Source organism: Onychostruthus taczanowskii, unplaced genomic scaffold, assembly GCF_017590055.1.
Source record: "Onychostruthus taczanowskii isolate IOZ18803 unplaced genomic scaffold, ASM1759005v1 scaffold2, whole genome shotgun sequence".
Taxonomy (NCBI): Eukaryota; Metazoa; Chordata; class Aves; order Passeriformes; family Passeridae; genus Onychostruthus; species Onychostruthus taczanowskii.
The window spans coordinates 18,442,152-18,469,982 of NW_024499239.1; the positions used below are offsets into that span (position 1 = coordinate 18,442,152).

At 37.2% G+C, this 27,831-nt stretch overlaps 1 protein-coding gene across 3 annotated transcripts in view; it reads left to right on the forward strand.

Moving 5' to 3' along the window:
- WFS1 (wolframin ER transmembrane glycoprotein) overlaps positions 1-27,503 on the forward strand; it is a 32,473-nt gene extending 4,970 nt beyond the window's left edge. For all 3 annotated transcript variants that reach the window (XM_041402705.1, XM_041402707.1, XM_041402706.1), the window contains exons 3-8: positions 13,881-13,963; positions 17,803-17,947; positions 18,791-18,961; positions 19,553-19,633; positions 23,342-23,487; positions 24,848-27,503. In XM_041402705.1, coding sequence (XP_041258639.1) covers positions 13,881-13,963; positions 17,803-17,947; positions 18,791-18,961; positions 19,553-19,633; positions 23,342-23,487; positions 24,848-26,656 — 2,435 coding nt within the window. In that variant the 3' untranslated portion in view covers positions 26,657-27,503. The remainder of the gene's footprint in view (positions 1-13,880; positions 13,964-17,802; positions 17,948-18,790; positions 18,962-19,552; positions 19,634-23,341; positions 23,488-24,847) is intronic.
- Positions 27,504-27,831: the final 328 nt, after the last annotated feature.

Sequence of the window (27,831 nt, forward strand, 5' to 3'; positions counted from 1 at the left end):
AAAAGGATGGAGCCACGATCTTTCCAGAAGTCTCCAACACAGGGATCAGAGGCAGCTGGCACAAATAGGAGGTTCCCTTTGACCATCAGTAAACACTTTGTTTTTCCTGTGACAGTGACTGAGCACTGGCACAGGTTGTCCAGAGAGGTGGTGGGGTCTGCATCCTTTGAGGTTCTCAAAAACCATGTGGACACTGTCCTGGGCAGCCAACTTAGGTGAACCTGCATGAGCAGAGGGGTTGCAACCGGTGACTTCCAATGGTCCTTTCTTACCTCAACCATTTTACTAATTCATGTAATATTCTTGACACCATCTGTATTCCTGATCTGTCCTTTTTCTTCCAGTTTTTGTTAATATGCACTGTGTTTAAGGCTATAGCATCAAAGTGAATGTTAAGTAATTTGTTTCCTGGAAGCACAAATCACATCATCTGTTCTGGCAGCATTATCCTTATCTTGTAGTGTAATCCAACAAATTAATGAATGCCTTGGCTCTGACTCAGTAAAGCACTTAAACACAAACAATAGCCTCAGCAGAACAGGTACTTCCTTTGGATCAAACTCTTAAACTGCCATTTTCTTAGCAATTTTCAGTCTCTGTTCTGCTAATGTATTGTTAGGTAATGTTTATGTTATTCCTTGAATAATTTCTTTCACAGTGGGAGGTAACAGTGTTTTGAGACTTTACTTAGCAAATTTAATTTAATGAAAAAATAATCATTAGGATAATTTATAGATACAGGTTTTGTTGTGTTAAAAAAGAAAAGGAGAGCATTCCTATTTCTACTCAAAACTCTTGCATTCTGCTTATGTATGGCTTTGGTTTTCCATTCCTTGTGTATGTAGGAATGGAGTGGATGTCAATATGTCAGCTTTCATGTTTAAAAATAAATGAGGAAAAAATGGCTACTCTTTCAAGGATGTTCATGGACAGGGAGCTTATTAGTGAGCAAAGCATATACACTACTAATTAGGGCTCCTGAAATTTTAAAGCCATGGAGTCATCAGTATTCATGTAAGCAAATTACAGGAGAGTTTGTGTATATCAAGGAAGACCAGTGTCTGCTTGCCAGTGATGTCTTTTGAAACAGATTAAGACTCTGATCTCATAAGACACTTTTATGCCTCTCAGGTGCACAGGCCACTCAGTTTTCTGGTCCAGGTGCTACATACCCCTTTCTGGTTTCTGTGTTTCATCCACTCTGTAGAATCTCCTTCCTTCAGATACAGCCTTAAAGCAGTGTGAAAAGACAGAGCTTGGGGGAGAGCTCTGGAGCTCCCAACACCAAATTCTCCCAGTAGGCTTAAAAATTCTTGCTATAGAAACCATTTCCTCTATTTACACACAGAACAGAGCTTGGAAAAAAGCACTTTCAACGTGGTGACTTAGTTAGTATGTGAGTATCTGTAGTACTGCTGCTATTAATGTTCTTTGAAAGAGATGCCTGAGTCTGCAGTTAAGGTAAGCGCCCTGTATTGCTGAGTTGGAAAGAGATCTCTGTGTCCCAGGAGATGGTTTGATTCAGATGAAAGGAAAGCAGAATTGAGAGTCACTTTTCACAATACAGTCGTGATCAGATACTTGACTATCATGTCTGGATTCAAATAACTGCTTCAATTCAGCCACAGTGATAACTTGAACTGGATGACTCTCACCCCAGGTGAGCATTTATTGTGCTAGAGGTTATCTGGAGGAGTTCCCATGTCTTGTAATGCTGAAGTACATTCAAGCATGTAAAGTGTCTTTCATAAAAATTGGCAGTCAGCAGGTGAAAGTGGTCATGCTAAGGTACTAGAGAAGCTGGGGAGAAGATGGTAATTTTTCATATGTGCGTGAAACAGATTATTACTGGTTTATTACGTCATTCATACACATTTTCTAGCCAGTAAGGTTGAAAAGGAGAAATTGCAAAGCTAAGTTGCAGTGCTTGAAGAAAGGTCTCTTTGGTTAAAGAACTGGTTGGGGTTTTTTGTCCATGGTTTTGCTGTAATCTCTTGTTCTAGAATTGAGAACACATGGGAAGGTGTTTGTACAAAAAGCTTTGCAGACAGAAATCAAATTATTATATTTTGTTTGTAGATATACAGAGTTCTGTGTGTACTTAGGTTATGAAAGCTTTTTGTACCTCTAAGAAGAAAATTATTTTATTAATTGACTGGCTTCAAATTTATAAACAGTAAAAAAATCTTCTAAACAGTTTACAATGCATTGCAACAATTTATAACAGTGTGTCTCCAAGGCATTGCCAAATGATAGCTAACAAAAAGGGAACCTTTCTAATTTACAAATATTTTCCAAGTGTTACCTTCTTCCACTTAAGGTTACAAAGGGCCTTTGCTTCAAAGCTCTATTTTAGCACTTCTGTGTCTTTACTTTTTGGCAGTTAGCTATTACAGACTAACTCTTGAGGCAAACTGAAGTGTTTGTGCAAAGCTTGAAGAAATCTCAGCAAAACCTTTGATTATTTGAAGGGGAGGATTATGCCTTGAAATATTAATTATTTAATAATTTATCTGTCAGTTTATTAATGCCCCTTCAAACTTTACCTTTGAATACTCAGGCTCCTAGAAAGCTCATTTACCAGTTATTGCTGTGGGAGAGAAAGGATTCTGTCCAAACAAAAGTTAATGACTATTTTTTGATAAAATTTTGGGACATCATCATTGTTGGTGCAGAACAATGGAAGTAGGCTTTTTCATGTCTGTTGCTATTGTCAGTAACATGCTGGTATTTTTGCCCTATATGGGAGGAGGATTAAACACCCATTTATTTGAGGAAACATTCTCCATCTTTCCCTCTTCCTCCGTTTGAAATACATAAATGGTTTTTTTGGCTGATAACAAAGATACTATTCCTGCTATCAATTTTTTATATTCATATGATGAACCAGATTATGGAAGGTGCCCTAGTTCAGTCTTCATTAATTATTTTCCAGGTGGATCAGTTTCCTAATCTGTTTATGATAACAAAATTTCTAGCATAGTTCCAGGGTGCTGAAAGAAAGGAGGGTAGAAAGGGAAGAGCTATATTAGTGAATGATGTAATGAAATGGGAGTGGCCCTGTAAATTCTTTGGTGTGAAAGATTTGACATTCCTTTTGTGCAAATTTAAGAATTTAATCTAGTGATTGGAATCTTCCAATTCAGTTTCCTTCAGAAGAGATCCAGTATGTGTGTTCCACTGTGCAGACAAATCCCTGTTCCAGTACAGTAATCAAGGAGAGACTTGGAACTGTTGTGTTGCTGGAGGGCTCCTTGCAGCAGCAGCAGCCCCCCTTCATTGTGAAAGTTAGAAGGTGAGACTGGGAACAGGAAACTGGGATGTAAAGCTAGTCCTTTGAAAAGTTAATTATTAGAAATGCTTAAGTCACTGGATTTGTGGATTTGCTAAAAAGTTGGAATGTTCCTTTTTTAAGGGCCCCTTTGTTTAGACAGCAAATGGACTGCTGGAGTGTCAGTGTGGTGAAGTGTTCGAACTGCAGAATTGCTGAAATTCCATGTGCATTGTGCAGGTTGTTATAATAACTTTCTGTCTGCACCTACAAAAATGTGGGCTTGGTGAGCTCTGGGTCTCATCTTCTCACATTGTTTTTCATTGCTTTCTCCTTTCTTTTTTTTTGTGAAAATGGTAAATATTGATGATTATCAACTAAGAAATGACAAAATGCTAATTTATTTTTAACTCTACAGTGTTGGAATTGCAGATGTATGTTAAATTTATCCCAGTTCATCCATAAAGGATTCAACCAGAGATGCCTGCATAGAAAAAGCAGCAGGACTGGTTCACTAGTTACATATAAAATTATTTTAATAAGTTTAAAAGATCATCATACAGTAATAGCTACGCTAGAAAAATACAGATTTGAAGAATGGTTTTTCCTCCACTTTTAAAATGTATAGTCTATATCACTCTTAGTCTTCCACCTAGACGCTTTTTTTTTATTGCTCTCATGACAATTTGCGTTTGTAAGTTGTCATGAGAGGGTAATTGTAGGGGTGCAGAAGTTGTTCCCAGTTCAGTTTAATGCTATTTGATGACTTGCAGTTGTGGTGTGACTGAGACTATTGCCAGATCTACAAATGCATTGCTCCTCCCAGAGAAAACAGGGTTGAGTCCTAGACTTGAACAGCTCTGTAAGCAAGTGTTATTCCCTTCTCTCCCATCGCTGTTATCACCTTTTAAAGCAGAATGCCTGCCAAAATATGGGAGTATAAGAACTTGGAATTGTTCCTGGGACAAGTAGGACTATCTTAAGATCCTACCATGGAGGTTAGAGGCGTAAAAGAAAAATGTGCAATGTACTCTTAATTGTACCAAGCCCTTACTATGCAGTTAAGAATTCAGGAGGTTTCTGAAAGGATAAAAGGATTCAACACTCATGGATGAGCAGCTAAGCATCTAGAGTTAATAAAACCTTTTTCAAATCGTTGATGTTTGTTGAGCAAAGTATTTCTTCTTTTCCTCCAGTCAGTTCCTCTGTCAGTATATTTGATATGTACAAATCATGTTTATGACATGATGCTTGATGCCAGCTTTTAAGTAGAATGTCAGTCTTTCCAGAGACTTTACTCCTACCCAGTTATTGGACACAATACCACTGAGCTTTTGGAACTTGTGGAAAGTGAGTAGGAGGATTTCTCTAGAGACTCAGGCTGGCTCTCCTGAGCACTGTGAGCTGAACAATACAATCCAATGACACAAAAAAGCTGTTATAATCTGCATTTACTGTTTTAAAATGTACAGATCAAATTTTCTAAAAGTACATATTCTACCTGTGGATGAATGGAGGAGATCTGACATTTTTCACTTAAGAGATGAGCTTACATAGCATCTTCTAACAAAAGAAATTATTTTTATTTTGCATTAATTGTGTAGGCCTTTATTCCTAAGGATGTCTGAAATTCCAGAAAGCTTGTTTCATACTGAAAATAAAATCTGCAATAAAAAGCTGTGTGCTGTTCCTTTAAATTGTTGAATTTGTTTGATTTTTTTATTAACTTACCAGATGTGTGCTTACAGAAAGAACTTTTTTTCTGCAGAAAATCCAGTGTAACACTATCAGAATTACCACCATGCACTTCCAAAAGGAACTGGATTATATAGGACATGACTCCAAAAGAAATACCTTCTAGGTATTTCTGCACAAAATCTTCTTCTTCCTTCTAGATTCTGCACAAAATGTGTTGCTCTGCCTGTTTTGGTTGATATCCATGGGCAGGTACCCCCATAAGCTTTCATTTTCCTACTTTTTCTTGATTATTTATTGCTTGACAAATAGGCTTCAATTATTTAGTTTGTGTGTGCATGCATTCTTGTTGCCTGCTCCCTCTCCCATGTTAAAAAGTTTCCTTCATACTAGCAAATGAGCTATTACTGAGAATCCACCACAAAAGGATTTCCTATAGCTAGTGTATTTAATTTGTGAAAAATTGTGAAAGCAAGTTCATTCACTTTCTAACATAAATGAACTGCTTCATGTTTGCAGCAGGGTGTTTTTCTGATGGTTCAGTCATGCTTTGGGGTTTGGGTTTTTTTGTTCTTGTTTTTTCTTTCTGTTTTTTTAAGTACCACAATAAAACCAGATGATTATAATCCAATCCTATCACAGTTTTGAGCAGTGCAGTAAGACATCTACTGACTTCAGGAGAAGCTATAACAATTTCTGACTGTACTATACGGAAGGTAAATAGTGAATGAATAGAGAGCAAGGCTGATGAAAACTGAGCTATAGGAGAAGGATTCCCTTTCAGCAGTTGTCTGAGAATGCCATTTAGTCATGCAGAGCTGAAAGATGCCAGTGCTTCAAAGTAGTTTGCAAATACAGAGATTTTGCAGGTGCATTGTCTTCAGAGCTGGATGCTTGGTTTGTAAGAAACCAAATGATGCTTTTTCTTGTAGTTAATTTTGGGTTATTTCTAGCAAAGGCATTGAAATCTAGGGAACAGAGCACACTTCAGCACTGTTGAATGCAAACTGAGGATGAAAAATTAGTATTAAAAACTGACTGGCTTCCAGCAAGCTGATTGTCTTTGTCTTCCAGCAGTAATAGTTAAGGTGATGTAGGTCCTTTGGTGCACCACCCCAAATTCTTTTGGCACAGGATTCATAGCATGTTTTTGACCTTTTACTGGCTATTTCTTTTTCAGCCTAATCCAATGCTGGGTTATACAGCTACATTTTATTTTTTTCTCTGATGAAACTTGTGGCAAAGACTGCTTTTGTGATTCTAAACTTAATTGTAAAACAGTTAGAACCTATCTGGAAGTACTGCTGTAGCACTCTTATTAATAGTAAGAATGGGATAAGCTTTGCATGTTGCACTTCAGAGGCATATTTGTATGGAAATTCCTAAACAGAAAAAAGGTTAAATAAAATTCCAGCTTCAAGTCTTGATAATGACAGTCATAGAAGAGGCTTTTTCAAATACAATAATTCTATATCTGTCTTTTCTGTGCCATATCAATCTCCACCTACACATCCATTTGTTCATCTTACCTTGTGGAGTGTGGTGGGAGGAGTGGAGTTTAGCAGTGAATATAGTTTATTCATACTAGTATCCACTCACAGTAGAAGCAAGTAATTTTCCTTGTGATTGAGACAGTTACTCCCTTTCAGATTCAATTACAGTAAAGCCTTCTTGCTAAAGCAATAAAGTGGTGTATGCCTGAAGCTCCAAGTACAATGCTGTGCAATGTGACAAAGTTCAGTTCAGACATCAGTGCTCTTCATGGTAGATGGAGAATTTGTTCATATGTGGGAGAAGATCTAATGTCAAAGAAGACATTCTTCACTCCCTGCTCCCACCCCAGTAATTTAGTTGGTGGAAGTGCCTGGGGATGAAATCGTGTTCCATACTACTCCATCAAACGTCTCAATTACTCTGTCAGTTAATAACGTGACACTGAGGGAGATGCCTGACATCCTGTGACTTCTTATAAGTAGAAAACCCACTGAAGTTAAGTAGTGAGCTTTTGGAATAAAGCTAAGGAAAACATGAAGTGCCGTTTTTCTTCCTCTGGATGCCATCCAGCTTTTTCTTACACCTGAGCTAGCATGGGTGTGTTCCAGTTCAGGAAGGCTCACAGAAGCTGCTGTCAATACTCAGTGCTAATATTAGAGATTGGTAACAGGCTTTGTCAGGTTCAAGATTCTTGCTACCTTTCTCCTGAGAATTATTTACTCTGTTATTTACAGCACACCTGTTAGAGCCAGGGGGCATTTTTCTAAATGCAGTGTTTCTGCTATCCTTTATTTTGTTCAGAACGTTCTTTAGCTATTTGCAGCCTAAACATTTTTGAAAAGCCTTTTTAAACTCATAGAAATATTTGGCATTAGCCAAATACTTTTAATCTGTTCACACCCTTGAGTTCTTGTGTTTGGAAAGACACTGAATAGTCTCTCTATTTGCCTACTCCATTTCATTCTCCTCACTTTCTTCCCCAGATTATAAAGCTCTGATAATAGTGTCTGATTAGTACTGAACTGTGTTTTTCATAAAACACTTACAACTCTAAGGTGTTGCGCTGAGTGATAATAGCTCAGAGCTTATCGCTGTGTGTGCAGTGATAAAGTGCCTTCCTGGTTTGCTGCATTTCATCTAACCTTTTTCAATTAATTAGTCATTAAATCCTGCTGGGTTTGCTTGAGTTTTTTTGTTTGGTTTTTTCTTTTTTTTTTCTGAATAACACAGAATCATTGACAGATTTTGGCATCTTGGTATTAGTCCTTTTTTCTTTCACTCAAATGCATTGAGTGATTTAGGCCTTATTTTATATCCCTATGTGTCTAAACTGATAGTTTTTCCCCTGGGAGAATGAAAGCTGTTTTTTCTAGTCTTCATATTCTGTTTCTTAATCTCTCACTTTTCCATGTAACCTGCATTCTAGTTTGTTTAGGGGACTTAGATGAGAAGCCTTGCTCCCTATCTTTAGAGATGTAAATATGAGCTGGATCCACCTGTCCAACCCACTATATCTTTTTTTATTAATTAGGGGAAAAAATAAGTTTGTAAATTTTTTTTGTATCCTTAGTTGGAGGAACTACTTAACATATAAAGTCATTTATTAAATGTATTTAAAATCATATCCTGTTTTTTCTGGGAAGTAGTTGAGGTTGTTGTTATTTCTTTCTGGCCTTTTTGCTGCTCTGTTTTTTGTCTTAGTCACGTTTATTCAAACAAAAGGTTAAGAAAACTACGTTTAAAATTCTATACCTAAACCTAAAATTTGTAAGATCATTTGTAAGATTGCCTACTTACCTTTGCTTGGCTCACTTTGCTGGGCCACCTTGATAACAATTTTCATCTATGTCAATTCTCAGATCTTCTCATGGAATAGTGAAAATGGTTATATATTTTCCTAGGTGTGTGCTCAGTGAGTTGGAGGTGTGTTCCCACTGGGTAGGACTGAACATATTTTGTTGTGCGTATGCTTAGCTGTTCCTGACTGTTTTCAGTCACTTCAGGAGTTCTTCCTGTACTATAAAATGGGAGGGCTAATCCAGAAATCTTGTTTTGTATCTTGTCATCTCAGATCCTTTATTCTTCCCAGCACCTGGGTTTTATCCTCCTCCTACTGCACATTCCTTTCAGTTCTTTTTCTGAGCCCAAATGAATGCATAAAGTCATGATCATATAAAGTGTGTATGCCATACAGGTTTCCATCATACTCTTCGTGTGGGTGTTGCTTAATGCATTAATCTTTTTTTCAGTAGAGTTTCCATGAGATTTAATATTCACTTGTAAAACCTGTAATTTCTTTTAAACTTACATATTTTGTATGAATGCTTCATTGTTACTTCCTGTCTGAGAAGGTGCTTTCAGTTTTCCTTTTATCCTGTTCTCACTAGGTTTTCACCTTTTCATTCAAAGCACTTAGAAGTGCCCAGCTTGTGTTTGTTTAAAAAAATAATTTGTTATGCATGATAGCTTGACTGTCATGGGGACAGCCTCCAATAACTGTGTGAACAAATAAAATGTCAAGCTCAAAAGGCATAAGAAATTGTGATCCTTTAAAATACCAGTTTTTTTCTTTGTAATTCCCTGTTCATGGTCTTTGACCTCTTGTTTAATCTGGAATTCAGGCACTGTAGCTGTGACCTAAGAAGAAAACTGTGTTCACCTGGCCAAGGGTGATATTAGCAGGCAAGGGGCTAAAACTCCCTTGAGCTGAGTAAATCCACTGCTGAGAGCTTTAATGTGTTTGTGTTGGTAGGAAAGTAAATCGACAAACACTTTTATTATTCAGTGTGCACTCTATTGATTCTTTCTGCCTGAAATAACTTTAGTAGATTTTTTTGAAGGAAGACACTGATTCCTAGTGGTTAGAAGACCACTGAGAAAATTGAGGATGTTCTGTGTAATGGGAGTGTGTGTATGATCCACTTTGTGTGCCTATATATACAAGTAAAAATCTTCCTTTACATGAAAGGACTATTATGTGCCTTTAAAGATGTCAGAATTCAAGAGTGGAAGTCTCATACACAATGTCACTTAAAATGCTGGAGGTTTGGAAGCAGTGTTTGTCTAAAGTGTGTGTAAAACATTTTTGCTAAATATGCGATCAGACACTTTGCATCAAGTCAGCCAACTACAGTGATACTCACATGATGTGATTCAGTTGTGTATGTATTAAAAGGGTTGGGAAGCTATTGCATCTATTACTGATTTGCATTAGAATACTGGGAAGGAAATCTTGTGACAACCTCGGTTTACTTTATTTGTCTTTAAAGTCTTTTGCAATGAACATATTTCTTATCTAGATTGTGTAAGTCCATTCTTCAAAACTTTGTATGAATGTGGAAGAGTTTGTTGGGTTTGAGTCTTCAATAGAGTCCAAAGATGAGGTTTAGCTATATTAGTTAATCTTTAACCTGAAATGGCGTCTTTCTTTTGTGATTTAAAATTTTAAGCATTGGTATTTTACAATCTCACTTGGACTGATCCCCTACTGTGGATTGACTGCCTTTTTGTCAATTTAATGGCTAAATTTCAGAGGTAAGGGACAATAATTGCATCCCAGCAAAGTATTTAAGAAACTGAAATGTTTCCTTTTTAAACATTTCCTATTTCTGATCAAAACCCAGCAGAAATGGTAAAAATGCCTGCCTATGACAGAATGAATGCTAAATTCCCATTTGAGCTTACAGCAACAAAGCTGGAATCTTACTTTATGTGGCCAATGTGCCAAGTAATGTGTAAAGCTTCAAAAAGTAAGTAGCTATCTTTCTGTAGTATGATGACATAATTGCAGCAAAGTCAAATGCATCTGCATCATACTCTGCAGATCACAAATACTTTTTTTCCATTTTTTTAAGTGAAACAGAAATATTGAAGTATGCGGTGTCATTTTATATCTTAAGCCTAAGACTTTATCACACAGACGAAAAAATCCAAAATCACTAAAATTTTATTAATAATATTGTTGTTACAATATCCATTAACTAATTTGTGTTGAATAATCTGTCTCTGGGAAAGCAGAATTAACTATATTGGGAACTGATGTATAGAACAGCCTGATGATGAGCTAAGCTTTACAGTCTTGAGTTCTTGGTGGCAGAGTTGGAACTACAGCAAACATTAAGTACTAACCACTCTTCTACAGCCCTGGTCTTAATTTCTTCTATGAATGCAATGTGCTGGCTTAAACTTTTCTGCTTTCTCTTGCCTGCTTTCATTTGAGCGACTGCAGTGCTTGTGAGCCTTGAATAACTGATAGACTTCATTGGTTTGCATTAACACACTTGACACAAAACAGCTAGTGAAATCAATTTTAATTGCCATAAAAGATATATGAAGTATTGAAAGATGAGTGTTCCTGTCTTGTGGAAATTTTTATATTCAAGACAGAGTAAAATTTGACATTAAAAAGGCATGAGTTCTTAGCAAAGCTGGAAAATAAAAGCTTCCACTGACAGCATTTCCATTGCAATACTCTTATGTGGGAGGAATACACAAGATATTTTCTGACTGAAAAAAAGCTTAAGAACAAGGGTGATGAGTTACAGTCATCACTTCTTATGGTATTGTTATGGGGGGTGCAGGTACTCCTATGTAGTTGTTTGTTTAGTGTTGAGCTGAATTGAAAGAATGTGTTGGCCATCCTTGTTCTAAAACACACCTTGACTGTGCTTTGGGCCTTTTACCTTCAGAGACTGACCTAAATACCATATGAAGAAGTAGATTGATAATGGCAACCATGAAACTAGAGTCATTCATGCTTGGCCTGTTTAATTATCCTCTTGGTTATCTTTTAAGCAGAGGAAAAATATTGCTGGTTACAAGAACTGTATATACTAAGATATTCTAAATTTGATCTCCACAACCTGTTCCTCCATCTTTACCCTACAACTACAGGATCAACCCACAGGCATATTTTTAATTAACTATCTGTTATTTATATTCATAGGTCACATGTGCAAGTACATAGAATTGATAACTGGGTGGGAGAGATTGGGCAGTATGTTGAAAATAACCACAGAAAGTGTTTCTTTCCCCTCGCAGTCAGCTCTGTTAGAACAAACAAGTTCAACAAGTTTACTGCAATAACACCATTTTTTTTTTCTCATTGAAGGAGGTAGTTCACCATAAGGCTGCACATTTTTAATTTTTCTCTTTTTTTTCCCCCATCTTTGCAAATACCATTATGTACATGTTAATCTGCAATGTAATTGCAATAAAGTAACTACAGCCTGGTGTTGTAAAACGTTCCCATGTTGTTTCTTCAGCTTTCTTTTGAAGTGCGTTTTCTTATCTAACACATTCTCCTGAGCAAAAAGAGCTAAGAGGGGTCAGAGCTCTTCCATGCTCCTGTGTGTGCCAAGTGGAGCAGGACAGAAAGGAGGAGACTTTGCCATATAAGCTGCCAGAGAACTGCTTTTCTTATTCGAGCTTTTATCAGTTTAGCAAACTGCTTTCTGTAGATTGTTGTTTTTCTTATGTGTGTAAATTCCATTTAACTATTTAACACTGACTTACTAATGGTGCCTCCTATATTATTCAGAGTATTACTGAAATGGCTGTGATGTTCTCAACATGTAGAAAACCCTGAACAGAAGAAACAAAAGGCATTCCTAAGTCAGATAGTACAGAAATTTTGATGCACAAGGTTTTAATGAATTTGAAAGCACAGGAGGAAACAAGAAATGTACTGCCTTGCCCAGCTTGTGTCATTTGAGTGGGGTAGGTAGATAAGTATTTCGCTTCTTTCAAACAATATGTTCTTTCCTGTAATTTCCTGTTTATTGTTAGCAGAGAGCCCCTGAATGATGTTTGCTGGTGTTAATGGTGCCATCTGGAAAACAAGCTTCTGACTTGTTTAGAGTTCAAATTATGTTCGTTATATATCAGGGCAAGGAGATTAAGTAGTTAATTTTGCTGGGATGGTGTTTGCCTATTTTACAATAATATTTTTACAGCTTTTTGAAAAGACCAAGTACTAAATGAAAATTATTTTTCATTATGTGCCTTGTTTAGCCAGACAACATCTGGCATTAGAACTTTTCCAAGTAGAACTTGGCAGACAAAACTGTGGCATGGTGAAGAAGAAATCTTACTTCATGATTTGCTCTTGTTAAATACATTCATTTTAATGAAAGTGTTGGCTTGTAGCCTGTTCTTCTTTAAAAATGGTCCCAGTACCAGGGGTGTTAAAGAATGCAAGTAACCCTGTTCTTCAGATCATGTGGAATGGGGTTGATTTCTTCCTTCCTGCCATCCTGTGAAGAAGAGCTGGTACTGCCTGGCCCCTCAGCTGGCAGGGCTGCTGAGCAGCTGCTGGCATTGCTGTGCCCCACTCAGGTGGGGACTGTCACTTGGAGTGGTGCCTGAAAGTCACTTTCCTACATCTGGAAACTGCTTCCCAAGCACAATTTTTGTGCTGCCATTGCCCTCAAGACTTAGCTACAAAGTGTCACAGTGTGTTTGTGTGGGGTGATGTGGTCAATAGGGATCAGACTTGGGTGCTTAGTGTGGAATTTGGGTCTGCCTTTCTAACTATAATTTTAGATTGGTTGGTTAGTAAAGCTGTCTGAGTCATTGGTCAGTTGTCCATTCTTATCCAACTTAAAACATACCAGTTGTATTCATTTTTCTCTTTAAAATTTTTCCAAACTAATTTATGAGAAGTCATCTCATAAAAGAGTAGCAGTCCTGGCCTTCATCAGCTTTGCTATTAACTAATTATTTATTCTTCAAGTAGCATGCAGCATGATGTTGTTTGCAAACACTGGATATCAGATAAATCGCTTGAGTTTTTCTTTAAGATTGACTGGTGGAGCAGTATGATGCTTTTGAAGAAAATCAGTTGTTTAAGTCTGTATGTGTTCAGTAGATGGGAAAGAAGAAAAATGCAAGGTGGAGTGTGGAGCAAAAGGAAAACAACCTAAGGTTTAGGGTGTGTAATTGTTGTTAGTTTCTGTAGGCTCTAGGGACTGAGGGACTGAGCTTTCAAATACACTGTTTTAAATGCTGATTAATGTTTCAAAATTCTCTGAAAGGTTCCAGTGCAAAATAAAGAGATTGACTGAAGTGGTATCAAGAAAAGAATAGTAATAGTACAAAAGCTGATCCATATTACGTGTTGCACATGTGCTCATATTTATTGTAATGAATATTCTATTGAGAAACAAATTTTGTGGAAGTAAATGAGAAACTGTAACTGTGGCATCCTATGGCATGTAGCAAATAACAAGGGTAGACATGCTGAAGTACAGTACTGAGATGGAGAGTCAATATTTTAATAAGTTAATATCCACTGTTCTTGCAAAACCCTTATGCTGGATTTTTTAGTTATGATCATTTCATTCTTCAACCACATATAGCAGCAATTTAAAAAATACTTTGAACTATTCCTAGTAAACAATTTTCTTTATCTAATTTATAGAGGGCATGAAAGAAGAACCTGAACTGCTCTTTGAAGACCTGCTTGAGAGGGCCAAAGCTGGAGAACCAAAAGCACAAACAGAGGTAATTATATATGGTTTTTGTCCAGTCTTGTTTGCTCTTAATTCCAAAAATATCACTGCCTGCTGTAGAACTATTATCTCTTCCTCAGCTGAACTGTGTCTGTTTAGATGCTAAACTATTCAAAGGAAGGTGATGCCATATGGTTTCTCTGCCTTGAGAAATGCTGCTTCCTTGAGAGTGTGAGTGGCTCCAGGTCTAACTCTTTAGAATGGAAAAGGGACAGAACTAATTTTGTTTTTCTTTTTTTAAAAGAAGCATGTGTGAAGCTGTGCAGATAGGGACTGATGAATGCTGTTGGTCAGCACTACACTGTATACAAAGATTCCAGGGCTCTTAGGCTGGGCTCTGGAGGAAGCTGCCAAGGTGCTTCAGCAGGGACAGAGGTTGGTTGTTGATGTTTTGCTCATATACCATTTCTCTGTTGAATTACACATTTTAGAAAAGAAGCTCCTTGTTTATTGAAATCTTTTACTTATTTAATGGCAGATAAAATTGAATTAATAGTATTAGTTCTGTCCTGCATTTGTTAGCACTTCAGGTTTTCCCTTAGGTTTTAGAAAAATTATACCAGTTTTGCACTGCATTCTATTGCCTGGTACAGTGGTCTAGTATAAATAGCTTAAAATTGTCTAGAAAGGTTTTAATTTGTGTTTACCCCGGTTAGCGTTTTACTTGAGCATTCTTTTCCAAATTCTGCTTTAATGCCAAATAGGAATGGTTGCAGTCTCCGACATGCTCATTGGTGGTTTGGATTTTTCCCGAAGGATCCCCACTTCTATTGTAAATAAAAATCAGAGGTGGGGATGGGAAAGTAATTCTTCTAAAGCTGGTAAAAAAAAATGGCATTGCTAGACTTGTTCTCCATTCTATATCAACTTGTTTGAGGGGCAAGCTGACCTTGGAGTTGTAACCTGAGATAGTAACAAATTCCTCACTTTGAAACAGCTGGTGGCTTTGTGGAGGATGAAACATTATCCTTGAGGAATCATTGCTGTAAAATCCATCTTTTGGCTCTATTCCTCCACATGTAAGAAAGCAGTCCATAATATTCTTTCAGGATATAATTTTCAGTTGAGTAAGAATACTCAGAAATACTTACATAATCTAAGTCTGTGATGCATACATATGTATATAAATGATGGGGGGTTTTCTCCTTCACTATTAATTCCACTTTCACTCCCTTCCTTTATCTCTTTAACTGTGTACATTTTCTATTCCCACACGATAATAGGATTCTTACCATAAAAAGATACAACATACAATTTTGCTTCAGTATGCACTCAGGATGAATTGACTGTCTGAAATGGAGCCTAAAACACAGTAATTTCTTTTTTAATGCAGTCATGTTTCTTGTTACTTGTGGAGAGAGAATTAGCTTTTAGTTTTTAAAGCCCAAAAAGAAATTTATTTCTTCTCTATGGTTGAATACATTCCTTTAGAATCAATTACAAAAATGTATTTTAATTTCTCACATTTGTAGGAGCATGAATGAGATGCTGAAATGCCACTTTTGTGCTGTTTATTAGCAATTACAAAGTCAAACACAAGAAATCAGCTGGTTCAATGGCTTGTAGTTATTTTATTATTCTGTGTTTATTCAAAAATAATTCTACAATGACTATGGAAATAAATGCACTCTGAGTGGTTGTCAGCGTGTATTACTGTAACTTTATACATATATTTTTTAATCGAGAAATAACTGTATGGCAGTTACATAAATGAAACACCCACAGCTGGAATTCTGTAATGGAGAAAAGGCAGTTCTGTGTCTTTAACCAGAGGATGTCTACAAGGGGACATCTTGCTTGAGATGACTACCTCACTTAGCAAAGCCAGAGATGGGAGCAACCTTTAGAAAAGAACAGTGTGAGGGTCTGTGTTAAGCTGTTACCAAATATGACTTTATTTCACACTTTCAGCTCATGAGAAAGAGAGAATCCCAGACTACTTAAATGACAGATTTGAGGTTAACACCATTTCCCATCAATTTTTTCTCCTTTGGCTGCTACAGGCCAGGGCTTTGCAGCCATTTTCAGGTGATTTGATATAGGAGCATTGCTGTTAGAGCCACAGCCAAGCCAAAAAGCATTTCAGTCATAAAACAGGTCATGCTATCATTTTGCTTGTGCTATGTGCCTTTTGTGCTATGACTCGTCCCACAAACTGTCAGTTAATGTTGCAATACTTGTTTCTATGTCCAAGACGTCCTTAGAAACTTAAGAGCTGCATGATTAAGTGCTGCTACTCTTGAAGTTTTGCTCAAAATCTCAATGGCTATAAATATAAACCTGCTTAAGAAACAGCTGTTCTTGTCAGATGAATGTTATTTGCCATGTAATTTGTTCAGGCAATACCTTTCTGAAATAAATAGCTGTAGGTACATCTGCAGTTGAGTGATAGATTGCCATGCAATTGCTGAAAGATTTTTTTTTTTCTTTTTTTGTCTCATACACTCTCTTCTTGGTGTACACCTCCCATTGAACTCTGGCATGACTTTGTAATCAATGTTTGGATTATCTAGTGCAATTTTCTCTTTATTTCTGTATGGTTTTAGATAGCTTCACTGTATGTGCTATGGATTTAATGTCCACACAATAACTCTCTGTGTGGAAGTTGCTGAAGCACTTACTGAAGTGTATGAAACCAGTTAAATGGCCAGAGAAATAAACTTTACTGGAAGAAGAAACACCTTTCTGTCTTATATCATTATATATATATGTATATATAATTATTATATATATTATATCACTGCATTTAATCTACATAAGGGTAATGTGATTTATTAATCTTTGAACAGTATTTCTTTAGTCACCTTTAGTAGCAGTAACAAATGCTGGAGTAACAAATGAAAGTTTCAGAGAACCTTTCAAACAGGGTTTTTTGTGCCAGCAGATAATATTGTTGATTTTAAAAGCTATTAAGGTATTGCATTAATAGCTTCTAGAATGTAGCTGAATGAAGTAACATTACAGAGAGAGGGGGGGAGTGCAGTGAGCTAAGCAAAAATATTTCCCACATTCTTGAGGTATGCAGATAAAATGTCCAATAGTTCTGGTAATTTTATGCCATTTAACTTCTTATTGCCTTGTATTCTGATACGCAGAAGTGTTTCATACTATTGCATAAATATATTTACTAGTACATTTTCATATATTTTAATTTTTAGAAGGAAGAAAAAAGGTGGTGTTTTTTTCTTACCTGTAAAACAGTAATACAGACACCTGCTTGGTAATTTCCCTAATCCTGAATAGGAGAATTTTTATAAGCTTTTTCACTGAATTTGCTTGATGCTTAAGCCGTATTAGTTCTTTTCCATTCACCAAAAATCGTGAGTTTGCTTTGACCTTCAGTGACTGAACTGGGTGAGTCAGGGATTGCCCTTCTTGAAGCCTGCTTCCATGTCAAGGCCTTGTCAATAGCTTCATCTGAATTTCTGATTGTCACTGGCACCAGATTATATTACACTTACTTTTTCTGGCTCTAAAATGAAACTAGCAATATTCTCTGGTTATTGTAGGAGGAAGAGAATTCAAACTTTTAACACTGTGAGCTTCACTTGATTCTGCCAGATGCCTGAACACCAATGAGAACTGATTCACTGACCTGGCCAAATGTGTTGCAATTCCTTCTTGCTTCCAGTTCTTCCAGGTCTTTCCAATCAAAAGATCAGCTTACAACTATGTTCTTTAGTGCTGGGAGCAAATGTTTTGACCTTTTGTTCAGAGAGAATTTATCTTAACTGAGTTCCAGGGGGTGGGAGGGAAGACGAGAAAAAGACATAACGGCAAAGTAGAGTATATTTCAGTAATTGAAGGAATTTTGTTTCCTGTTTATTATAGGTGGGGAAGCACTTCTTGAAATTAGCAGAAGAGGAGGATGAAGAACTTAACAATTGTAGTGCAGTTGACTGGTTCATCCTTGCTGCTAAGCAAGGTCGAAGAGAAGCTGTCAAACTCTTGCGTAGATGCCTGGAAGACAGAAGAGGTATGGGTTCTCTGAGGCTTCCTGCTTGCACTTCCCACATTATCTGAAACAATATTTTACTCCTTTTAACTCTGAAAAGAGTGGATAAGGTATGATGGAAATGATCATGACAAAATTGCGTGAGCAGTTGCTAACAGACTGTTCCAACAGGTAATTTAAAAAGCACTAATTACCAGTGCTGCTTATTAAAGCGTTTTTGTTAGTAATTTGCTTGAATTTCTTCATGAAATCCGTGCATGTTCTTCTCATCCTCTCCTTTCATAGAAGCTTCTTTTCTTTGACTCTGAAGAGCATGTATGACCACACACCAGCTACATATCTGCTGTTGTTTCATTCTTTTGCCCCTCTCCAACCTCTCTTCTAATTGGTCTTGTCCACTGTCTTCTCCCACACTGAGATTCTTATCTTCCTTCATGCTACTTCCCATGCTTGGAGTGGTCTCTTCTCATCCACCAACGATCTGAACTCTTACAAGGGGGGGAAAATCCCCAACAGAACAAAAAAGAAAACGAACTTTTATTTGGTTCTTGGTGCCTTTGCATGTCACCCATGCCTGTCTGCACTACCTTTTTTGCCTGATCCACTGTGCTTCAAAAGTTGAAGCAAGACATAGTATAATGCATGTCTTGCACATCTTTGAAGTACAATTTAAACCTAAGCAATGTGGTTAGATTTTGATAAGCAATGAACACGGAAGGGCATTTGAGTAGTTTACTTGGGTGGTCAGAATGTGACTGAAACTTGAGAAGTTTCAGACTAAACTGAGAAAAATAAATTGTGAGAAAATCTGTCATTTCTGCTGGGTGTGGGATGAGTGTGTAATGTATTTCTTCTTTTCTTGAGGCATAACTTCTGAGAATGAGGAAGAGGTGAAAAAGTTATCATCTGAGACTGACTTGGAGAGGGCTGTGCGAAAAGCTGCCTTGGTCATGTATTGGAAATTAAATCCAAAAAAGAAGAAGCAATTAGCGGTTTCTGAACTTCTGGAAAATGTTGGGCAAGTTGACAATGAAGGTTTGTTCATGAACTGAACTATGGTATTGATAAAATACAGACTTATGGGCACAGTACAGCTCAAAACCTAAGGGGCTTTGTAAACAATCAGGAATGAGATAATAGTAAATGTACAATCTACTTAAGATAATGTAACTCTCTCAAAGACTAACCCTCTTTTAATAACTATACTCTCTGGACCGACACATGCTGTAGGTTGTGAGTCATTTGAGCACTTGATCAATTGACCATATATTTAAAATATATTTATTTATCACTCATTGTATTTGAAAAATAGGTATTTTATGCCTCTGCTGTATTTGATTTTTTTTTTCCCTCTAACAGTCATCCTCATGATACCTCACTAGATGTTTCAATTTACAGATTCAGTCTTCAAGACATTCTGCCACTACAGCACTAAATGTTAGATGTGGCAGTCCTGTTTTTTTTTCTAATACAGTAACAGGAATATAGAAAATTAACCACTTGTTATCTATGTAACTTTGTCTTTTCCTTACTTTGAGGAAATATCATTCCCCAGATGTTGCAGTTACTGTTTGATCACTTTAATTGACTGCTTTGACTTTCCATAAACTTCTGATATTGAAACAGATGGTGAGAAGCAGCCTGGCCCAGTCCCAAAGTCCGTGCAGAAGCAGAGAAGGATGCTGGAGCGACTAGTGAACAGTGAATGTGAGTGCATGCTGCTGCTTTCAGTCTTGGCCAGTGGTTTTAGTTTCTAGTTGGCCTTTGTAAACAATTTTGTGCTGCCAGAGTAAGAATGTGTAGAAGGTTTGAATTGCAATAAACTGATAGTGTCAGTTTATTCTATGGGGAAAACAAATAACTGATCTGCATGTGAACGCACAGAAGACATCACCATTGCAGTCAAGTGCCAAAGGGAGTTTGCATGTAATTTCTTATTTTCATGTTCTTGCCCTTTCAGCACTCAAAAGTCTATTCAGCAAAGATTTTCACTTTCAATATTTTCTTTTATTTCTAAATGTTTCTGATTACAGTGATGGAATGAATTATGCACCAATATAGTGCAGACAGATCCTTCATTCTATTTGCCTTGCTTCCGTTTGCCCTTCCCTTATAATTAATATTTGTCTTTTCATATTTGTTCAATTAATGATTCAGGAAAGATGCACCAAGATACTTCTTTCATTATTTTAAGCAGCTTAGTTCATGTATTGCAAAGAATTAAACTCCTTAACACACAAAGGGTCAGAGTTGTAGACCTAAGTCTGTGAGATTTGTAAGGTTTGGTAAGGTGGGGCTTGAAAATGAAAGTTCTTCTTAGTCTGGCATAACTATTAAAATACTGATGTGCTTTTGGGCTTTTAGGAGGAAAGTCAAAGTGTTACATTAAGAAAATGAATTATCAACAATGCAGCATGTGTAGTTTTTCAAGAACAGTATTTGACATAAGGTTCAATTATTCATTGTCAGGAAAACCTCAGTTTCTTGAAATGCACTAGTCATATGGAATAGGTCATGTGCAATCCAGATCAGTACTTGAAAAGCACTTTTAGATGTCACACAGCATATTATTTACTAACACATCTGTAGTTAATATTGTGTGAAACTGAAGTGTCATACATGGAATAAGGAGTCAGATCTGGAGGTTTGCAGGTTTAAACTCCTTGAAAGATTAGATTTACTCTTAATTAGGTGAATTTGGCCTTTACATTCAAGGACTGTGTTTGTTACACAGGTGACTTGAAAAATAGCATTCCTATTTTAGTTTTCATTAGCTTTCACAGAAGTAAAAGAGGAACAGGAGTGCATGCCTGTGTGTGGATAAGGGATTAAGGGATGTGAGAAATAATATTTTGGAAAGCAAGCTTGTGGTTCTATCAAACCTTCTGTGACACTATGTCAGCCGTTTTTGTGACTTGGCTGCCACTTCTGGCAAGCTAGAAGCAGTCCTTCAAGGACAAGACTGTTGAGTTTCATTGTCCAGTCACTGTATCATAATGCAGATATATTTGGGTACATTTGAGCTGTTTTGCATTGGGGTTCCTTCCATTCCTTTAGGTGAACTGACATGTGCTGCTATGAGTGAGTGCACAGCAAGTCATTTTGTTCTGGATTCTTCAGTAATTCAGAGAGTTATCAGAAAATGAACTGGCAAATATGATTTTTTTTAAGGCTTAAATTGCAGATAAAATAGCAGGGCAGTAAATGAACCTATATGTAAGTGTAGGCAGAAATTGATCTGAATATTTTTCTTTTCCTAGGATGCATGTGGGGAGGATGGGGAATTTGTCATAACCAAATTGGAAAAAAAAAAATCTATGAATAATAAAGTAGAATCTACAAAATACACTTTTTATATCAATTTAAGGGACACTTGGGTGACAAAATACTAATGACATTTAAAAATGAGAAGTATTCATCAAACACTTAAAGGAGGAGTTAAGATGTTACCTCTTCCATAGAGAGCTTTTACCTTTTCATGGAAGAACAAGAAAACTGTTACTCTCAAGCATTTACTTCTCTGACTCACTTTCTTCATTTATCTTGCCAGAAGGAGATTCTTCTTTCAGTGTTAGTACACTGCCAATACTTGGAAGATCATTTTAAAGCCAGATATGTGTTTGCAGATATCTGATCTGGGTTGTCCTTAATGGAGGTATAAACAGAAAATTAGAGGTGACATTGTCAATGGGCAGTTGTTGCATGCCTGAGAGGGTGCATGTCATTGCAGTGGATAGGCCATCTATACATAGTAAGTTGATAACTCCTTCCTTCTCAGGATGTCCCATGATCTTGTAAAAGTGCTGTTAAGGTATTTTTGTGAGGTTCTAACATGTCTGCTTGCTGACTCGACATGAATAAGACTATTCCAGCACTGTATATTTTTTCCCAATGTGACAGTAAATTTAGATGACACCTTTCATAGCAGGTTTAATCTGAAGTCCACCAAAACACCTAAAGAGTCTCACAGATTTCTTGATGCAAGTAAAGTTGCCTTACAGTCTGTGAATAATAGGAATAGTTAGCAAAAATAAATCCTTTCTTGTTTCTTGGGAAGCAAGCCAGATGGTGCTTTGTGGGACATAAGGGTTCATGCATGGAGGGGGGGGAGTGGCAAAAGCCCAAGGCAGCGTCCATATTGTGATATTAAACCAAAAGACAGATTGTAAGATGCTGATTTTCTGTTGAACTCTTAACATTCCTCTTCCTCTAGTATGTATCTTGAGACAAACACTTTATTTTGTTCTATATCTCCAGTGTTTTCAGTCTTAAATGTGGAGCTATTTATATGTTGCTTCTATAAATGTAGCATATTTACATGGAAAATTTTCTGGGCCCAAACCCATTAATCCTCTGATTTGGAATTTGATGGAGCAATTATCTGTCTCTTTAAAATCTCAAACTAGTAAGCAGGTCAGCTTTCATATCTTTGCATCAGCTAACGAGTTAAATTTACTGTGTAGGAGGTGTGTTACAGATTTTTGTCATTCAGTTCTTTCATGTGTACAGTGAAGTAATTTGCTTTAGTTTATGGAAAAAAAAATGCTGTTAATTATTCTCCTTTACAAACTGCATCAAGCTTGTCTGCCATAGAAACTAGTTAATTCATGCTGATGTAGAGAACTGGGTGCAAAGAGTTTGAACCAGTGTGTAAATCATCTGTCCTGCCGTGTCCCTGGAGTTTTCAGTAGTAACCCCATGCCTCCCTTGTGCTCACAGGACTGGATAAGGATCTTCCAGGGCAGAGGGATGAATTTTGTCTCTGTAAACAGAGCAAAGTCTGTTTTGTTGCTGGTAGCTGTTTTAGATCATAATTGATACAGTTTGGAGGAGGCCTTTTGTATAGCCACATAGTATATTAAATTAATACACTTTAGGTAATCCATATTTAGTCTCACAGATATAATTGTGTATTTCCCATAATTATATGTCTGTAACTTCCGAACTCAGAAAAATGACTGCTAAATGACAAACCAGAAGTCAGTGTTTCAGTTGATGACATGCAGATAATTCATTACTGCTTCTGTACAATCTTTCTTTCCAATGCAGCTGTTGAATATTTCTCTGAAGCAGATATAATAGTTTATGATTTAAAACTGTGACCTAATCCGGTAGTCTTTTTTCCTGTGGAATACTTGCAGATAAGCTACATTCACTCACTCTGTTATCCTACTTATCATTATAATAAACTTACCTGTTGATCTGACAAGATGTAGTGTATTATATATATTGCTGGCCCAAGGAGCTTTTTGTTTTCAGCAGAAATCTCAGGACAAGTTGCAAGGTAAACACATGTTGTCAGTAGTTCAGTTTTTGTAGACTAGGTTCTGTCAGGAAAGAAAATTAATATTGCAGTTCATAATCAATATAGTGTTGTGATAAAATTTACTCCAAATTTTCGTTTTATCTTTTTAGCTAAAAAATTCATTGCTTTGGATGACTTTGTTGAAATTACCAAGAAGTACGCAAAGGGAATCATCCCATCTAACCTAATTATGCATGAAGAGGAAGATGATGAGTTGGCAGGGAAGAGTCCTGAAGAGTTACCCCTGCGACTGAAGGTAAAAAGGCAGTACAGAACAGGTTATGTTGAATGGCCTCTTAATCATCACAGACAAAACAGGAGTGACTTACACTTAATACTGATATTTAGTCTGTATAGATCAGAATTGTTGCTGTAACTTCTTTTTGGACTTGACCTCATTTATATGCTTCAAGTTTAGTATATATGAGTCACGTATTTAAAAGAAAGTGACAACAGTTTTCCCTGTAAGGGGTCAATCTACCTTCATTACATCTTCAGTGAGGATTTAAATGTACCTGTCATCACTGCCCTATTTTTATTATAGATGTTGTTATACGCTTCATATCTTTCTAATTTAAACAGGAGCAAGAAGGTGGGAAAAATTATCCTTAGCACGAAAAGGTTCTGTTATGACAAAACTTGCTGTTAGCTTCTACACTGATACTTCTCTAGACAGTGAAAGGAGAAGGGAAAATAAAGGTGCATGTCTTCAATACTTGCATACGTTTTAGGCAAGGTAGGGGGTGTGTGGTTCCTGACCTGAATTTTTGCTGTAAGCTTGTTGTCCATTGTCATAATGCAGGGGTGGGGAAAAAAAGGGGGAGTGAAAGGTGTCTCTTTCCAAGCATTTCCATGGCTAATTGTCTGAAAGAGACGCATTTATGAAGAACAGAGATGCCTTCGCAAATAAACAAGCTTTTGCCCAAATCATTAGGGGTATGCTGTCCCAGTTCATCACAGTGCCACAGGTATTTGCTGGAACATTCTTGGCTTTTCCCCTTGAATTAATTAATATAAAAATGTACGATCTGGGAAAACATAAAAACTGTCATTTTATGGGGAAAGGAGGATTGATTGCAGCATCTAATGTCCCTAAATGCTTGGCAAGGATTGTTTAAAGACAAAACTGCAGCTGTAAAGACTTCTGTATGTGTATATGAATCATAGGCACTACTTCCTGCAGTCTATATGCATAGAGTGTATAGCATAATCCTTGCAGAATGTGGCAGTTACATGCTTTAAAGTACAGTACTCGCAGCTCAACTAATGACTTAAGATAATGCAGGGCTGTAGCCATGTAGTTTATCTTCAGTATGAAGTTAGCAGAGCAGAATATTTGACTAGGAAGCCATTTAATTATATGTGTCAAAGGTAATGAAATACATCTTGCCTGAAATCAAAATTGTCTCTGAGCTTCATCTGACTGAGTTAATAAAAATGGAGCTAATAATCTCAGACACGGTAATCTTATTTTATTGGCAGCATTGATCTGAAATATAAATCTGTTCATGTTAGCTGAGGTTAGACAACTGGCTGCTACTGCTTCAGCTAGGAATGTCTGTGATGTAAAGACACTAAACTGCTTGTTAATAAAATGCTTCTTTCTCTTCTTCCAGGTTGTAAAATATCCACTTCATGCCATTATGGAAATTAAAGAATACCTTATAGATATTGCATCAAAGGCAGGAATGCATTGGCTATCTACCATTGTTCCAACACACCATATCAATGCTCTCATCTTTTTCTTCATCATCAGTAATCTGACAATTGAGTTTTTTGCCTTCATTATTCCATTAGTCATATTCTATTTGTCCTTCATTTCTATGGTAATTTGCACACTGAAAGTTTTTCAGGACAGTAAGGCTTGGGAAAACTTCCGTGCTTTGACTGACTTACTGCTTCGTTTTGAACCAAATCTAGATGTTGAGCAAGCTGAGGTGAACTTTGGATGGAATCACTTAGAGCCATACTTTTACTTTTTACTGTCAGTATTCTTTGTAATTTTTTCCTTCCCTATAGCAAGCAAAGACTGTATACCATGCTCAGAGTTAGCTACTGTCTCAGTTTTCTTCACAGTGACAAGTTACATGAGTTTAAGCACGTGTGCAGAACCTTACACACGAAGGGCATTAATGACTGAGATGGCTGCAGGTTGCTTATCCCTATTACAGATATTACCTGGGAATTTTGGCTACTTGAAATTCTTAGGGAAAACTTTCTTTACAGTCCCTGTAGGCCATTTCTTTGTGATCAATGTAAGCATCCCATGCCTTCTGTTTTTGTACTTGTTCTATCTTTTCTTTAGAATGGCCCAGCTACGGAATTTTAAAGGCACCTACTGCTACCTGGTCCCATACCTGGTGTGCTTTATGTGGTGTGAACTCTCTGTGGTCATTCTGCGGGAGTCCTCTGGCATTGGGCTCGTTCGTGCATCCATTGGTTACTTCCTGTTCCTCTTTGCCCTCCCAGTGCTGGGTGTAGGCATTGCACTGATGTGTCTTGTCCACCTCATTAAGTGGTTTTTGTCTTTGGAGCTCATGAAAATTGTAGTGACCCTGGTTTTGTGTGCTGTTCCTTTGCTCTTTCGATGGTGGACAAAGGTTAACTTCTCTGTAGTTGAAGTGGTTAAATCGCTCACGCGAAGCTCGATTGTGAAACTCATTCTGGTGTGGATTACAGCTGTAGTGCTGTTCTGTTGGTTCTATGTGTATCGATCTGAAGGCATGAAAGTTTACAACTCCACCCTGACGTGGAATCAGTATGGTTTCCTCTGTGGACCCCGGGCCTGGAAGGAGACTAACATGGCACGTACTCAGATCCTGTGCAGTCACCTGGAAGGACACCGAGTGACGTGGACCGGGCGGTTCAAATATGTGCGCGTGACAGAAATCGACAATAGTGCAGAATCTGCAATAAATATGCTTCCATTTTTTATTGGTGATTGGATGAGATGCTTGTATGGTGAAACCTACCCTCTTTGTGATCCCAAAAATGTTACATTGGAGGAGGAAGAATTGTGTCGTCTGAAGTTTTTGACAAAGCATAAATGCCACATGAAAATGTTTGATCGGTACAAATTTGAAATAACTGTGGGCATGCCTTTCAGTAGTAAAAATGGAAGCAAGCCTATAGAGGAGGATGATATAACCAAAGATATTGTGCTGAAGGCAAGCAATGAGTTTAAAAAAGTGTTGCTGAACTTGAGGCAAGGGAGTATAATTGAATTCAGCACAATTCTGGAGGGTCGTCTTGGCAGTAAATGGCCTGTCTTTGAACTGAAAGCAATCACTTGCTTGAATTGCATGTCTAAACTCTTACCTGCAGGGAGGCACGTGAAAATAGAGCAGGATTGGAGGAGCACTGTGCATAAAGCTGTTAAATTTGCTTTTGATTTTTTCTTCTTCCCATTCCTGTCAGCTGCATAATGTGCTCATATATTGGTTCAGTGGTATTTTCAGTGTCCACTGCATTTACACTACCAAAGGTTTGGCTCCTTAAGAGAAAAAAAAAAAACCCAACAAAAATCTACCTTGCTGTAGCAATGCTCAAACAGTGTGCTAATACAGAGCACTGGTTGAGTTTTGCAAGTGTACACACCGTATCCTGACCTTAAACCCTGTATGACTGAAGTAATATATAGTACTTTAGTATTGTAAATGAATGCAGGGGATTACTGCTGACTAATTGCATGGAAACTGTTTTGTCCAAAATGGATATATTGCCTGTGGTACAACACTAGATGCATTCACTTGCTCATTGTTAAAAGCACTTTACTCTTTTAAGTATTCACAATGTGCCCATTTGTATTTTCACAGATGTGGTTTAGAACAGGTAGCTGACAATAGCTTTTGTTGCATTCATTGCTTGTATTTATTTGGTGTTTTCTAGAAAAAAGTGATCTTAGAGTCAGTACCTGGTGGTAATATTTGCATACAGCAATCACTGTTCCACTATTTGTCCAGAAGATAGTGATCACTATTTTTTGAAAGGGCACAACATTTCACACCCCAGCAAGGTTTTACAAAGTCGCCAGGCTTCTACTTAGCATTAAATATTGTGTATGAAATTTGCTATTTGTTCTGATTGGTTACACTAAGGTATAGTCCGTGCTGGTGTGTGAAAGGCAAATACCAAGGCTGGTATTGAGATGGTACCACTAACAGACAAACCACAGCAACTGAAATTATACCTAAAAGTCTATAGTGGAAACGGAACTAGAATGTTTGTTTAATTAGTTGTATTTTGCAAATAAACATGAAGTACAAACTTGAATTAAATGGGTACAACATTTGTTCATTATGCTTTGACAGTGTGACCAGTTGTTTGTGTTGTGCTGATAGCAGCTTTCACTGAAAAGTACCATTTAGAATGTTTAAAATATTCTGATGTGAGATACTTGTACTTGCACTTGACGGTTTTGAAGTCAACAGTAAAATCTGATGTGCCAGGTGAGGTTTTTGTAGCTGTGCAGTCTACACATAGTGCTTCCCCCTGCTTTTGTTGTGACTTTGGGCCTTTTATGGCCGCTGTGGCTGCAGCTCACAGATACATCCTGCCATTCCCCTGACCACTCCACTGAACCTGCTTTAGATTCCTTTTT